Source organism: Medicago sativa, chromosome 7 (assembly GCF_051527215.1).
Source record: "Medicago sativa cultivar Bolivia chromosome 7, Bolivia_mono, whole genome shotgun sequence".
Taxonomy (NCBI): Eukaryota; Viridiplantae; Streptophyta; class Magnoliopsida; order Fabales; family Fabaceae; genus Medicago; species Medicago sativa.
The window spans coordinates 5,957,991-5,970,812 of NC_140755.1; the positions used below are offsets into that span (position 1 = coordinate 5,957,991).

The window sequence follows — 12,822 nt, forward strand, 5'->3', positions numbered from 1 at the left end:
TAGATAGGAAAAAATAGGTTTTTGGTAAGATATTTGGGATGTTGTGTTGCTTGTGAAAATTTTAGGGGTTGAGTGGGACGGCGGTGGTGGGTGAGGGAGGTGAGGTAAGGTCATCAGCAGGAGTGGGCATAGTTCGGTTCAGGAGAAAAAGTGAACCGAACTAAATCGAATCGTTTTTAAAATTGATAATAGCTGAACCAAACCAAACTGTTTATATTATGAACTGAACCGTATTGTTTTAATGGTTTGACTTTATGGTTTCGAACCAAACCATAACTAATTTTTAAATAAATCAAGATTTAATATTTCAAACATAATTAATTATTTTTAACTGAATTGCTATTATTAATACCGTTGGAAAAAATATAAAAACCAAACCGAATCGAATATTAGAACTTTCTAAAAGTAATTGCAAAGACTTTGGTTGGGTAAGAGAAATTGCAAAGACCGGAATTCTTCTTCTTCATTAAACTACAATAAAACCTTTTTATCTAAATTACAAGCCGTCTAATATACTAAAATTACGTTTTGTCTGCTAAACATTCTATAAACAAAGTTGTTACTCCCTCCGTCTCATAATAACTGAGTCATTTAAAAAAAAATACTGTCACAAAAAAATTGATTCATTTCACTTTTCAAAACAATAATAATTACTTTTTTTCAATTATAACTATAATTAATATTACTTTTATCACTCTCAATTTAATATATTTTACTTTGCTTTTTATAATAAGAAAGAATATAACAATACTTTTTTTTTTTTTGAGGAAAGAATATAACAATACTCGACAAGACACTCAAAATTATTTTTATATCTTTTTCATTTATACACCCTCTGGTCACTAATATAAGCAAAAATACATTTTTTAGATACATTCAATTAATGATGTATGTGATCTTTATTATATGCCACATACATCATTAATTGAATATATCTAAAAAGTGGATTTTTGCTTATATTAGTGAGCGGAGGTTATCTTGTGCTCTTTGCTTTTATGCGTTGTTATTATGTTTTGTGTCTAATAATTACTTTTTGGCTGATCAAACATATTTAACATTTAAGTTAGTATAATTTTGTAGTAACACACGAAAACACTAATTTGTAATTTTTACCCACCATTTTCCGATCGAAGCAAGTTCATAATCTTCATCTTCAACTTTTCAACACATCAACATAACATTGTTGCAACGAAGTTGAATTCACATGTCAAAAATTCAGATGACGCCGACACCGGCGGCACCGCTATCCCGGTTCGGCGTACTGGTGGCGCAACTCGAATCCATAGTCGCTTCCGCCGCTCACAAATCTCCCGAACCACTCCTCTGCTTCGATCTCCTCTCCGATCTCATTTCCGCCATTGACGAAGACACTAAGGTCTTTCTTCCACTTCCATTTCCATTTCAATCGCATCGCATTCGATTTCCGTTTTCCTTCGATTCTCACTTAATTCTTCACTTTCCCACATTTTTAACGTTTCTTTGAGATTTGGATTGAGATTTCACTGATCTGACGCGTTACTTCGCTCTGTTTTGATTCGTTCACGATTGCATTTACCTGTATCTCGTTATTCTGTAGTAGATATGCTTTACATTTTGTTGCATCAGTTCGGATTAACGTTTCTTTGAGATTTAGTTCATTGGACGAGTTATATGTGTTTTTCAGTTTGCTTTGACTCGTTCTTGGTTGCATTTACTTGCATCTCTTTTGTTCTTACTATCACGTGATTAGCTAAATTATTGATGGTACATTCAATATATACTGAACAGAACAGTTTGAAGATTTGAATTCGTAACTTTAAACATTGTATGGATATACTACTTAATTGAAGTGCTTATCACATACGTGCTTATGTATAAGTTATTTCTGTAGAAAAAAAAAATGATACTCAGACACTCCTATGAAGCTCATACATGGACACCAGACACGACATAGACACCGACACAGATAATAATTTTAGAAAATGACATAATTCAGTGTAATCATACGTGTCATGTCTGTTAAGAGTCCCACATCGGATAGGTGATGGTCTGACAATGTGTTTATAAGTGGGGGCAATCCTCACCTCACAAGCCGGTTTTGTGGGGTTGTGTTAGACCCAACCACCATTTCTAAGAATGTCGGTGTCGGACACTGAACTAGATCTTATATATAATCCATTGGACCATAACTCCACAATTACAGGGAGCTATGTTACTACTCCAGTTTTGATTATAAGCAAATTAAATTTACATTTATAAAGAAATTTAGTTAAGTGCAGTTAATTTTCTTGATCTCCTAAAAAAGCTAGTGTATTCTCCAAAATGTCGTTCATGGGAGCTTGTTCCATGGAAATACAAGGGTCATTAGAATAATGAGGGGTATTTTAGAAATGATATCATTAAAAAAGTAAAAGTAGTTACATTTGCTTATATTTAAAACCACCAAATATGAGCAGTTTTTTTGCCAATATTTGAGACCGCTTAATTTGTAATTTTTCTAGAAACACTTTCTGCATTGATTATTGACATCTGATGTTGGAATTCATAATTTGCAGGACAATATTTTGGTGTGGCAAAGGAGATGTGAGGATGCATTATATTCCTTACTTATTATTGGTGCAAAACGGCCTGTGCGTCACTTGGCATCGGTAGCAATGGCAAAGATCATATCCAAGGGAGATGCGATATCAATTTACTCTAGAGCAAGCAGCCTTCAGGGGTTTCTTTCTGATGGGAAGAGGAGTGAACCTCTGAAAATTGCTGGTTTGTTGAAATTAAATACGTGTTGAACTTTTAGTTAGATACTTAGATATTATATTGGTGTATTGTTTATGTTGGATTCTTCCGATAGATGTTGAATATCCTTCTGATTGATATTTTTGATGTCTATGATTCGAAATAAACTTATCATCATAAATTCATAGTGCAATGTTTGTATAGTTTGAAGCAGCCATGAGCACAGCACCAAAGAGAAACCATAAACATACCTCTACTCCATAATAAGTTTAGGGGTAAACACACACCCTTGGGCTCTGTTTGAGAGTTTGGAGCGGAGGGGAGGAAAGTTGAGAGAAATCTTACACCTTATTTGAGAGAGTTTTTGTGGAGAATGATAAATGAATGTTTATGATTGATATATTTTAGTTTTGAGAGTATTATAACAACATAGATTGGATTTGAAGAATTTATCTAAGCCCTCCAAAACCCTCCAAGATCCTTCTCCAATACAATTTTGGAGTTCTCCCATTTTGGGGGGTTTTGTCTTATCTTATGAATAAAAATAAACTCCCCATCCAAGTTGGGGTCTATCCTTTCTTCCATTTCCCTTTCCCCCTTCCTTGTATCCAAAGCCTTTCCCTTCCCTCCCCTCCCCTCCTAAACTCCCAAACAGACCCTTAAGGCTTTGTTTGGGAGTTTGAAGGGGAAGGGAGGGGAGGGGTTTGGAAAAAAAGGAAGGAGCAAGTGTAAGAAATAGATGACATTGAGAGGGGAAGGCTTTGGGGTTTCATTTTTCTTTATAATACAAAACCCTTCTCATTTGGGGAACTAAAAAATTGTATTGGAGAAGGGTTTTGGAGGGTTTACATGAATTCTTCAAATTTAATCTAAGTAGTGCTCCCTAAGAACGCCAACAAGGTTGGTCCGAAGGAAAGTAGTCTACTTATGGTGAAAGCACGTGTGCTTTTACCCCCTGAAATAAACCAAGTGAAATGGCTCAAAACAAGCCTATCCCAAAGCAAGCCGAAAGTAAATAATAATGGACTCAATCATATCATTTAACACAACTAGTTTCTGTTTTGATTTTTCATGTTTTCTTTTGATTGCTTCTGGTATTGCATGACTCTTTACACCATTACCATATTTTTTATATTTCACGCTGCGTGCATTTTACTCACTCCGGAATAAAATATAAGCAAAATTTGACCAAATTATTCTTATTAAGAATGTCGATTACATTTATAGGTGCTGTTTCTTTACTCACTCCGCTGCATGCTTTTTTCCCCTCTGAATACGATGTTATAATTTGTAGGGGCTGCACAATGCCTGGGAGAATTGTATAAACACTTTGGCAGAAGAATTACTTCAGGTTTGCTTGAAACAACGAGCATAGCAGCTAAACTTATGAGATTCAATGAGGTATATACTAATAGCTTGAAAATTGTAATTTGTTGAGTCTACCTTTGAATTAGTTTTATCTTTTGATTGTTTTTGCATTGTCTGTTTAAGTTGAAAGTTTCATTTATTTACTTCTTTTTAATATATATTAAGATTTACATGCCTGAAAACTAACTGTTGAGCAACAAGATAGGCATTTTAGTTGAATAATAGCATTCATTAAAAAACTTTGGCTATAGATTGTGGAGAATGCATGTTTACCATCACTATATAATCAAATAGTGGTCAACTCCAGGTGGTTTTTTGATGGGCAGACTACCCCATAGGCTGCCTATACTGATTTCTTGAAGTGGTTGCAATAATGCCCAACCTCATGTTCCATTAACTCTGTTGTACACACTTTCTATTTTATTGCCAGTCTCTCCTGATTGTCTTCAATTGGTCCTTGGGTCCTTTATTCTGGTACCATTGATCACATCATGGGTGATAAACCCTTGTCTTCACTCTGATATGTCCTTCAATGTTAGCTTGGTAACTCCATTTTTAAATCACCTTCTGAAGGTCATTGATGTGGGTAGTTTGTATCTTGAAGTACATAAAACAAGCTCCTAGAAAAGGTCTTGTCTATGAAAACAAGAGTCGTACGCGAGTTATGTGATATTTGAATGTTGATGGGCAGACTCTAACTGATAGGTGGCCACTTCTGTTTATTGTATATTTATTGTGGGCTTATCTGATGAAAATGTAAGAAGCCGAATGTGGTTGCTAGTGGACCCTCAGAAATGGTAAAAGCATCTCTTCTTGATCATCTGATCCAACAAAGCTAGTAATGAATTCTCAAGATAAAATCTTCTAATAAAATGACAGTCTTTTTCAATAAGCTTAGTCTTCCCGTGAAACAGTAGTTGTATATATAATAAGATTGATGCATATGGAGTGATGTCAACAAGTAGTTGTGGTTTATTAGTCTCGTAAATATAGAAAATACAAAGTATTTGTATTTTTCATTTTATTTCGACTTATAATATAAATAACATTGCTCCACTAAGTAATATCCACATATTCTCTCATTTTCTTTTTTTCGTTTTGTTTATTTCACATCACAAGGCACCTTTTTTATTGTAGCTAGCTATGCTTTCTTTTAATAAATTCATGTCTCTCAAACTTTAGGAGTTTGTAAGACAAGAAGCATTATATATGCTTCGGAATGCTTTAGAAGGCTCTGGCGGTAGTGCTGCTTCAACAGCATATTCAGAGGCATTCCGTCTTATAATGAAGTCTGCCGCTGGGGACAAGTCGTTTGCTGTGAGAATAGCTTCCGCGAGATGTTTGAAGGCATTTGCTAGCATTGGTGGTCCAGGCTTAGGTGTCGCAGAACTTGACAATTCAGCATCTTATTGTGTCAAGGCAGGTATTTTGCCTCAATTTCATCTCTTCCACAAATAAACATGGCTATTGGTTGGTGAAAAATCATAGTATTCTTTACGTGTCTTTGTACTGCTGCTATAGGCTCTTGAAGATCCTGTTGCATCTGTCCGTGACGCCTTTGCTGAAACTTTGGGTTCCTTGCTTGCTCTTGGAATGAATCCTGAGGCACAGGTTTCTATATATACTTGTTTTCTCTGGTTTTTCCTTGATTCTTGTATTCTTCTTTCTTCATAATTTCCCCCCTTAAACCTTACTAGATTCAACCAAGGGGAAAGGGCCCTTTACCTCAAGCCAAAAAGCTAGAAGGTGGATTGCAGAAACATTTAATTTTGGCATTCACAAAAGGTAAAATGCTTTTGTTTGGATCACTGTATTTTTGTTTGCTAAGATGGTGAGAATATACCATGGCATGTCCTTGAATAATGCAAACCAATCTTCCACCTCCCCTCAAATTAATATAGAAGCTTATCGAGCTGTTCCTGTGGGCAAATAGTGAATCTACTCCTTTGTAAATAATTTAATATTTAAGACCATCGCCCTACCAACCCCCGCCGTTATGAAACTTTTCAGACATAAATTTATTTCGATAAAATTATCAACCACCATTAACAGTGACCATCATATCATAAAATGAAAAACATGAGAATATTTTCTCTACCTTTGTCTAGAATTTGACTAAGTAGAGTTAATAACCTAAACAAAAACTAAGTAGACTTAATGGATTTTTATATATGATGATTGGGCACGTACTGGACGGGCACAATTTGCCAAGGCTATACCCATTTTTTGGGGGTTGCTATTAGTCATGGAGGCTATCAGTTCTTAATTGCTACATATGCGGTGTATTTACGGCCTGTTTGTTTAAGATTAAAAAATGATTTTTACATTCTATAAAAAATGATTAGTTTTTTTAGAGAATTTTATGCAAAGTAGAAGTTAATATTTGTTTGTTTCCATCATGAAAGCAACTTTCCTGACATTCTCTATTATCTACCACACTGATTATATCAAATTATATTCTATAAAAAATGATTAGTTTTTTTAGAGAATTTTATGCAAAGTAGAAGTTAATATTTGTTTGTTTCAATCATGAAAGCAACTTTCCTGACATTCTCTATTATCTACCACACTGATTATATCAAATTATATTTCTCAGAAGCTAGTCAAAGTAGCTTTTGGTTATAATCAAATTTACTTTAGGATAGATTTTGGATTTGGATATTTTCAAAAGCTTAAACACGCTTACCATCCTTGAAAGTGTTTTTTCGTATAATAATCTTTAACAAATGAAGTTGTCGAAGCCAACAATGTCGTCCCCGTGCTTGTTCAGGTTGAGGGAACAACGGATACTGATGAATCTGGTAGTGCCGGCATAGGTGGAGGAGTAAAGCAAAAATATTTAGGTGGGCAAGGATGATTAATTTAGGTAGAGAGCAAAAATATTTATCTTTTATTTTTTTTCTTCACCTTTACCTGCTATTACCTACAATAGCCAATTTATGTAAAGGTCCACTTTCGGCCAAGGCCCATATTAAGGGAACCCATTAACTATTAATGAAAACAGCTTGAATGCTGGTATGTCTATTTGACCATTTTTTTCAATATAGGATTCAAATTGTGTTACTTGTTTACACATCTGTGGAAAACATATTCATTGTTTTTGATCAGGATTCATTACTATTAATAGAAAATGATAAACCAAAAGGTAAAGAATGGAGGAGTTTGTGTCTCTTTTGACATTGTGCTTCAGATATATTATGTGAGGAGAGTTTGTTTTACAACTGTACCAAATAATATTATAATAACACATAAAGCTTGTGGAGAGTCACACATTATATACTGACACTGTATGAAGTGTTTATAAGTGGCAGACATCCCTCATCTTATAAGTCGATTTTGTAAAGACGAGTTTGGCCCAATCCAAAACTGAAGATGTTATTAGAGTGTATCCATCAGACCACCTACCGTATAGTCATGCACCAAACCAATAGGGTTGAGTGAGGGGGGTGTGTGTGGAACTCCTCAGTTTACAAACCAATTTTGTAATGACGAGGTAAGCCCAATTTAAAATCTAAGGAAGCTAAAAGTAGATAATTAAAACAATAAAACCAATGGAAAATCCGTATCTATCTAGAAATTCATATCTATCTAGAAATTACAAATGTAAAATCCATATCCTTTACATTTTTTGTGGGCATGAAATGACATTAATTACATTTTTCAGCAAGTGGAGTACGTTCAAGGCATGTCCGGGTTGGCCTGACTCTATCTTGGGTATTCTTCTTACAGGTAAATCTTGACATTCCTTTGACATGTGTTCAGCATTACTGTTTGTTTAGATGCATTCTTCTAATCTCCTTGTTGATATTTGTACATTGGATAGCAATGTTATTTTATTTTTGTTCGGAGCCTGTTTTGTTTTATTATTTATCAAGGGTTCACTTGCCCCTGTTTTGAATAAACCTTATCTCTTTTTTTTTTTTGAAAGATGAAATAAACCTTATCGTTTTACTTTTTCTTCATTTCTAGTTTTGATCGGTTGCTTCATTATTATTGCTATTATTATCATTAATTATTATTATTATTATTATTATTATTATTATTATTATTATTATTATTATTATTATTATTATTATTATTATTATTATTGAAACACTGACTGCTAGTGTTGTTCATCCTTTTCTCTGCTTTAGGTATGCCAGGAAAATTTCTATCATTTTACTTTGTCTTACATTTCTTAATCTTAATTTTGATTGTTACTTCAATTTTTTTTGGGATCACTGACTGTTGTTCATCCATTTCTATCCTTTAGTTATGCCAGCTACTTTTCGAAAGAATTTTTCTATCAATAATGTGAAGTGTTTTTGTGGAATACACTTCAGACCACTTTTTGTAGTCATCATTAATGTTGGAAAGGATATGGAGTTCGAATTGAGGCTTTATGGACGTTTTCATATTCTGTTTTTTTTTTTATTTTTTTTTTATTATGACAAAAGTTTTGTTATTTTGTTAATTTGCTGGGTTTGGCGTGTTTAAATGGAGTAGAAACATAAATACTGAAGATTTTTAGGGTTGTTTTTTTATAGCTGTGAAAGTCTTTTGCTTTCATGCATTATGATTTGTGATTTATATAATTTCTTACTGAACTATTTGCATTATCTTGAGTACATCTCGTGCACAAGTCTTCTCTGTTTATTTCAATAAAATCTTTTGGCTTAAAATATATGTGTGTGTATACGTATGTGTATGTATGTACAGTACATGTATATGTATATATTTGAAGATATATTCCTTTAGTAGTTTTGTCTTGGTCGTGATTTCATTCTTGGCAATTTCTACTTTGCAGGCAATTCGTATAAAATATCTGCATCCAGATAGTGAGCTACAAAATTATGCATTGCAAGTTATGGAAATGCTCCGTGCTGAAACTTCCGTTGATGCCCATGCATTGGTATTTTTTTTCAATTATATGTTCTTTTTATTTTCTCTTTGGCTTTTGATTTGTTTTATGATGTACATTTTATTGAGATAAAATGGCAGAGATAAGTGATAGAATACTGTGTATGGGTCCTAATATTGAATCAGGGGAAGATGCTAGCAGGCCTTTGATTAAAGCAAACTGCTAAAATTTTCAGCCACTGGTTTCCTTTAAGATTTCTAGTTTTGTAAACTGTTAACTAGAGCATCTTAATCTTGCTGCAGGCATGCGTTCTTTATATCCTTCGTGTTGGTGTAACAGATCAAATGACAGAGCCTACCCAGAGGGATTTTTTGCTTTTTCTAGGAAAGCAGGTCAGTTTTCTTTATGCCCTTCTTGCTTTGATTTCTTCTCAATGATGTGCACTGAATCATTTACCCCTCTACCTTCTTTCCCCACATTTTGGCATATAGATCCAGTCACCTGAAGCTGGTCCTTCCATGATGGTGGCAGCCTTACGAACAGTGTCATATACTCTGAAGACTTTGGGAGAGGTGATGATATTTAGGTGCTATTGTAAAAGAAGGAAGTATGGATGGGATGTCTCAAGGTGTGCTTATCTCAATTTTTCTTTTTGCAGGTTCCCTTTGAATTTAAGGAAGTTCTTGATAACACTGTAGTTGCTGCGGTATCACATTCTTCGAAGCTGGTAAGCTCGTGATAGTGTGCATACACACATACATGCATCTATACATATATTCATATTATTTCTGTACTTAATTTTGGATTTTATTCTTACTTTGGTTTAACATGTCATCTTCCTCGTTCTCTTGGTAGAAATAATAAAAAGTAAAGATGATATGGCCTTGTAGATAGTTTCTTCAATGAAAATGTAAAGAGAAACATGATGATTAGAATACAGTTAGAATGGCTATCTCTGGAAGATAAATGAAAACTCATATTTTTTTTTAGTTCTGTATATTCTTATTTCAAGGTGTTTGAGATTTAACTGTGCTCCTTTTTCCAAATTATGGGTTTTCTTTTCTTAATTATTCCAAATGAAATATGTGTTCTAATATATCGTTTAGGAACATTCGATGTTGCTTGATGGCGTTAAAAATTGAAAAAACTCATTTGGGAGAAGGCATTAAGGAAAGTTGGAGGAGGTGCTTGTGTATGTAATTTTATTAGGATGATGGTCGAGTGGAATTAGAAATATAAACAAAATACACAGCTTCTTTTGATTAGTTGTTCAGTATAATTTAGTTTTTGTTGCTTCCATTTTTTAATAAAATATTTAATTTAACCACAGCGTAGAAATTTTGTATACCTTAAGCTCCAGTGGTTATATGGGACCATGTGTGTTTACTAGATATATAAATAAAATAAATATACTAGGTATGTACCCAACAGTGATTTTAACTCTACATGATCAAAGCACTTTTAGATGACTAGCTCCTTGACAGTTGATTTTAATCCCGCAGTTGGGAGCTTCTAGATTTCACTTATTGATTCTAGAAGCAACCTGAAATTCTTAAAAATGTACGCTTTTAATTTTGTTGCATGCCTTTACCAATTTGAAATACTTTTGCTGAATATTTTTTTGTGCTGAATATGGAATCAGGGCATAATTCTTATTTCCAGGCTTTCATGTCTTGTCTCGTTGTTATATCTTTTTGAAATTGGTATATTGTTAGGTTCGGATTGAGGCTGCTTTAGCATTACGTGCATTGGCTGAAGTTGATCCAACTTGTGTCAGTGGCTTAACTTCATATGGGGTGACCAATCTTACTGCTTTAAGAGAGAGTGTTTCTTTCGAAAAGGTAAATTCTTCAAACTTCCTGATAATTTATATTGCATCCTTTATTGTTGATAAAATAGTTTGGATTAACAATAATTTGAAAAGAGTAGAACAAAAAATGAAGAGGAATCCTCTATAGCAGTGGCACATCAAAGATACATAAAAAAGATAGAAAACATGCAATGATAACTAAATTTGTAATTGGTTAGCCAAAATCTTGTTCACTCAATTTCATTTTGCAAAATATTCATTTCTCTGTGATTTGACCATCAAGTTTGTGCTTACCGAATTTAGATAAGAGGAATTTGTTAAGAAACAATCTGAAAGCCGATTATAATTGGGGGCAATTCTCACCTCACAAGCCGATTTTGTGGGGTTGTGTTAGGCCCAACCACGATTTCTAAGATTCCCCTATCCGAGAGCTGCACATATGCTCTTCCCCAGTGTTGCCAGTCTACACGTTCCTAGCTACAACAAACATAACCGAAACAATGTTTCCTCTTTTCCTAGTTTTTGTGTGACCCTTCACCTTTCCATTCTTTCTGTGTTCCTCTCCCCTTTCTTTTGGTGCACATTAGGAGATGCCCCTTCCATCATCGGCTCACGTAACACTGGGTCAAGGTTATAGTTCAGAGAAGGACCGCATTTGCCTAGGGTTTTGCTGGCGAGGAAGAATGGAATATATTACAGAGGGTCCAAGTCCACCATATTTTCAAATGTTTTGTAGGCAAATAATTTAGTGAAGTTTTAACTTTTTTGTAGGGAGATTAAAAACAAGTTTCAGGTCTTCAACTTGTGGTTTTCTGTAAATTTTCATTTTTTGAACTGACGTTCATACTTTGTCTGCAGGGTAGCAATTTACAGTTTGAGCTTGATTCCTTGCATGGGCAGGCTACCGTCTTGGCTGCTTTAGTATCTATTTCACCAAAATTACCTCTTGGCTACCCAGCAAGGTTAATTGTTTCTCCTCCCCCTAGTTTTCTTGAAATCATGTTCTCTATTTTTTCATTTCATACCTATTATAATACGTATTTTTTGTTTTACTCTGGTCCTTATGCTAGATGACAACAGAAGAACTGTCATTTATGCAGTTCAATGCTTGCTTGATTTTCTGTACTGACGTGTAGTAATTTGTTATATAACCAGGCTTCCCAGATTAGTGTATGAGGTTTCAAAGAAAATGCTGATAGAATATAGTCGCAATCCATTGGCAGCGACAGTTGAAAAAGAAGCTGGATGGTTGCTTTTATCATCTTTACTGGTTTCTTTACCAAAGGAGGTATTAAGTTGTTGATAGTCAGGGTTTTTCTAAAGCTATAATTGTTATGCAACTAGAAAAATGAATGGTGAAGGAAAGGGTGTGAAAATAATATTTGGCATCAGCATTCAAGTAGCCTTAGCATAATAATGTTAAGTGGAAGAATCAACTATGTAAAGGGAGTTAGTCTTTGTGGCTCCAAAATAAGGCATAGTATTTCCAAATCTTTTCAAGCCCTTATCTAACTTCTATAGCTATCTATCCTCTTGAAACTATGACATTTGTAAGCGTGTTTTCTAGGACATGGATAATATGAATTGTGAAAATTATTATTAGGACTGCATTTGGTTATATTCCCTATAATTTTTTTAAGCAAAAGTCTCATGTCTTAGAGTTTTTCCTTGCCTGCAGGAGCTTGAAGAGGATGTCTTTGATATTCTTGCATTGTGGGCTACACTCTTTACAGGGAATCCAGAAAATGAAGTTACAAAAACTGATGATTTAATGTCAAGGATATAGTAAGTACATCTTAAGCAGTATTAATCTTTATTGATCCTGCAATGCTTATTGGCATCCAGTATAGTTTCCGTAACCAAGTTTCGATTTTTTCCCTTCTATGAACTGAACTATTTGCATTCATGTAGTGAACATCATTGTTAATGGAACACAGAGAAAATAGTTTTTATTCTCATGCATAATACCAAAGGAATACTTCTCATAACATAGGACTAGAATCGGAAAGGGAATCAGATATTTGGAGACCCTAATTATAATGATTATCTCCTCACAACATTAAGGAATCAATGTAATGATATTTTTGGA

General features: G+C 34.1%; 1 protein-coding gene across 4 annotated transcripts in view; it reads left to right on the top strand.

Moving 5' to 3' along the window:
• Positions 1–1,078: 1,078 nt before the first annotated feature.
• SWEETIE (HEAT repeat-containing protein) overlaps positions 1,079–12,822 on the top strand; it is a 30,449-nt gene continuing 18,705 nt past the window's right edge. For 2 of the 4 annotated variants that reach the window (XM_085726283.1, XM_085726284.1), the window contains exons 1-15: positions 1,079–1,375; positions 2,535–2,742; positions 4,010–4,116; positions 5,266–5,502; positions 5,605–5,694; positions 5,781–5,868; positions 7,748–7,812; positions 8,870–8,974; positions 9,226–9,315; positions 9,415–9,495; positions 9,582–9,650; positions 10,639–10,764; positions 11,592–11,695; positions 11,889–12,021; positions 12,412–12,518. In XM_085726283.1, coding sequence (XP_085582409.1) covers positions 1,205–1,375; positions 2,535–2,742; positions 4,010–4,116; positions 5,266–5,502; positions 5,605–5,694; positions 5,781–5,868; positions 7,748–7,812; positions 8,870–8,974; positions 9,226–9,315; positions 9,415–9,495; positions 9,582–9,650; positions 10,639–10,764; positions 11,592–11,695; positions 11,889–12,021; positions 12,412–12,518 — 1,781 coding nt within the window. In that variant the 5' untranslated portion in view covers positions 1,079–1,204. Of the gene's footprint in view, positions 1,376–2,534; positions 2,743–4,009; positions 4,117–5,265; positions 5,507–5,604; positions 5,695–5,780; positions 5,869–6,853; positions 6,950–7,747; positions 7,813–8,869; positions 8,975–9,225; positions 9,316–9,414; positions 9,496–9,581; positions 9,651–10,638; positions 10,765–11,591; positions 11,696–11,888; positions 12,022–12,411; positions 12,519–12,822 lie in introns of those variants that run through there. The other 2 variants (XM_085726285.1, XM_085726286.1) reach the window with 2 other exon arrangements.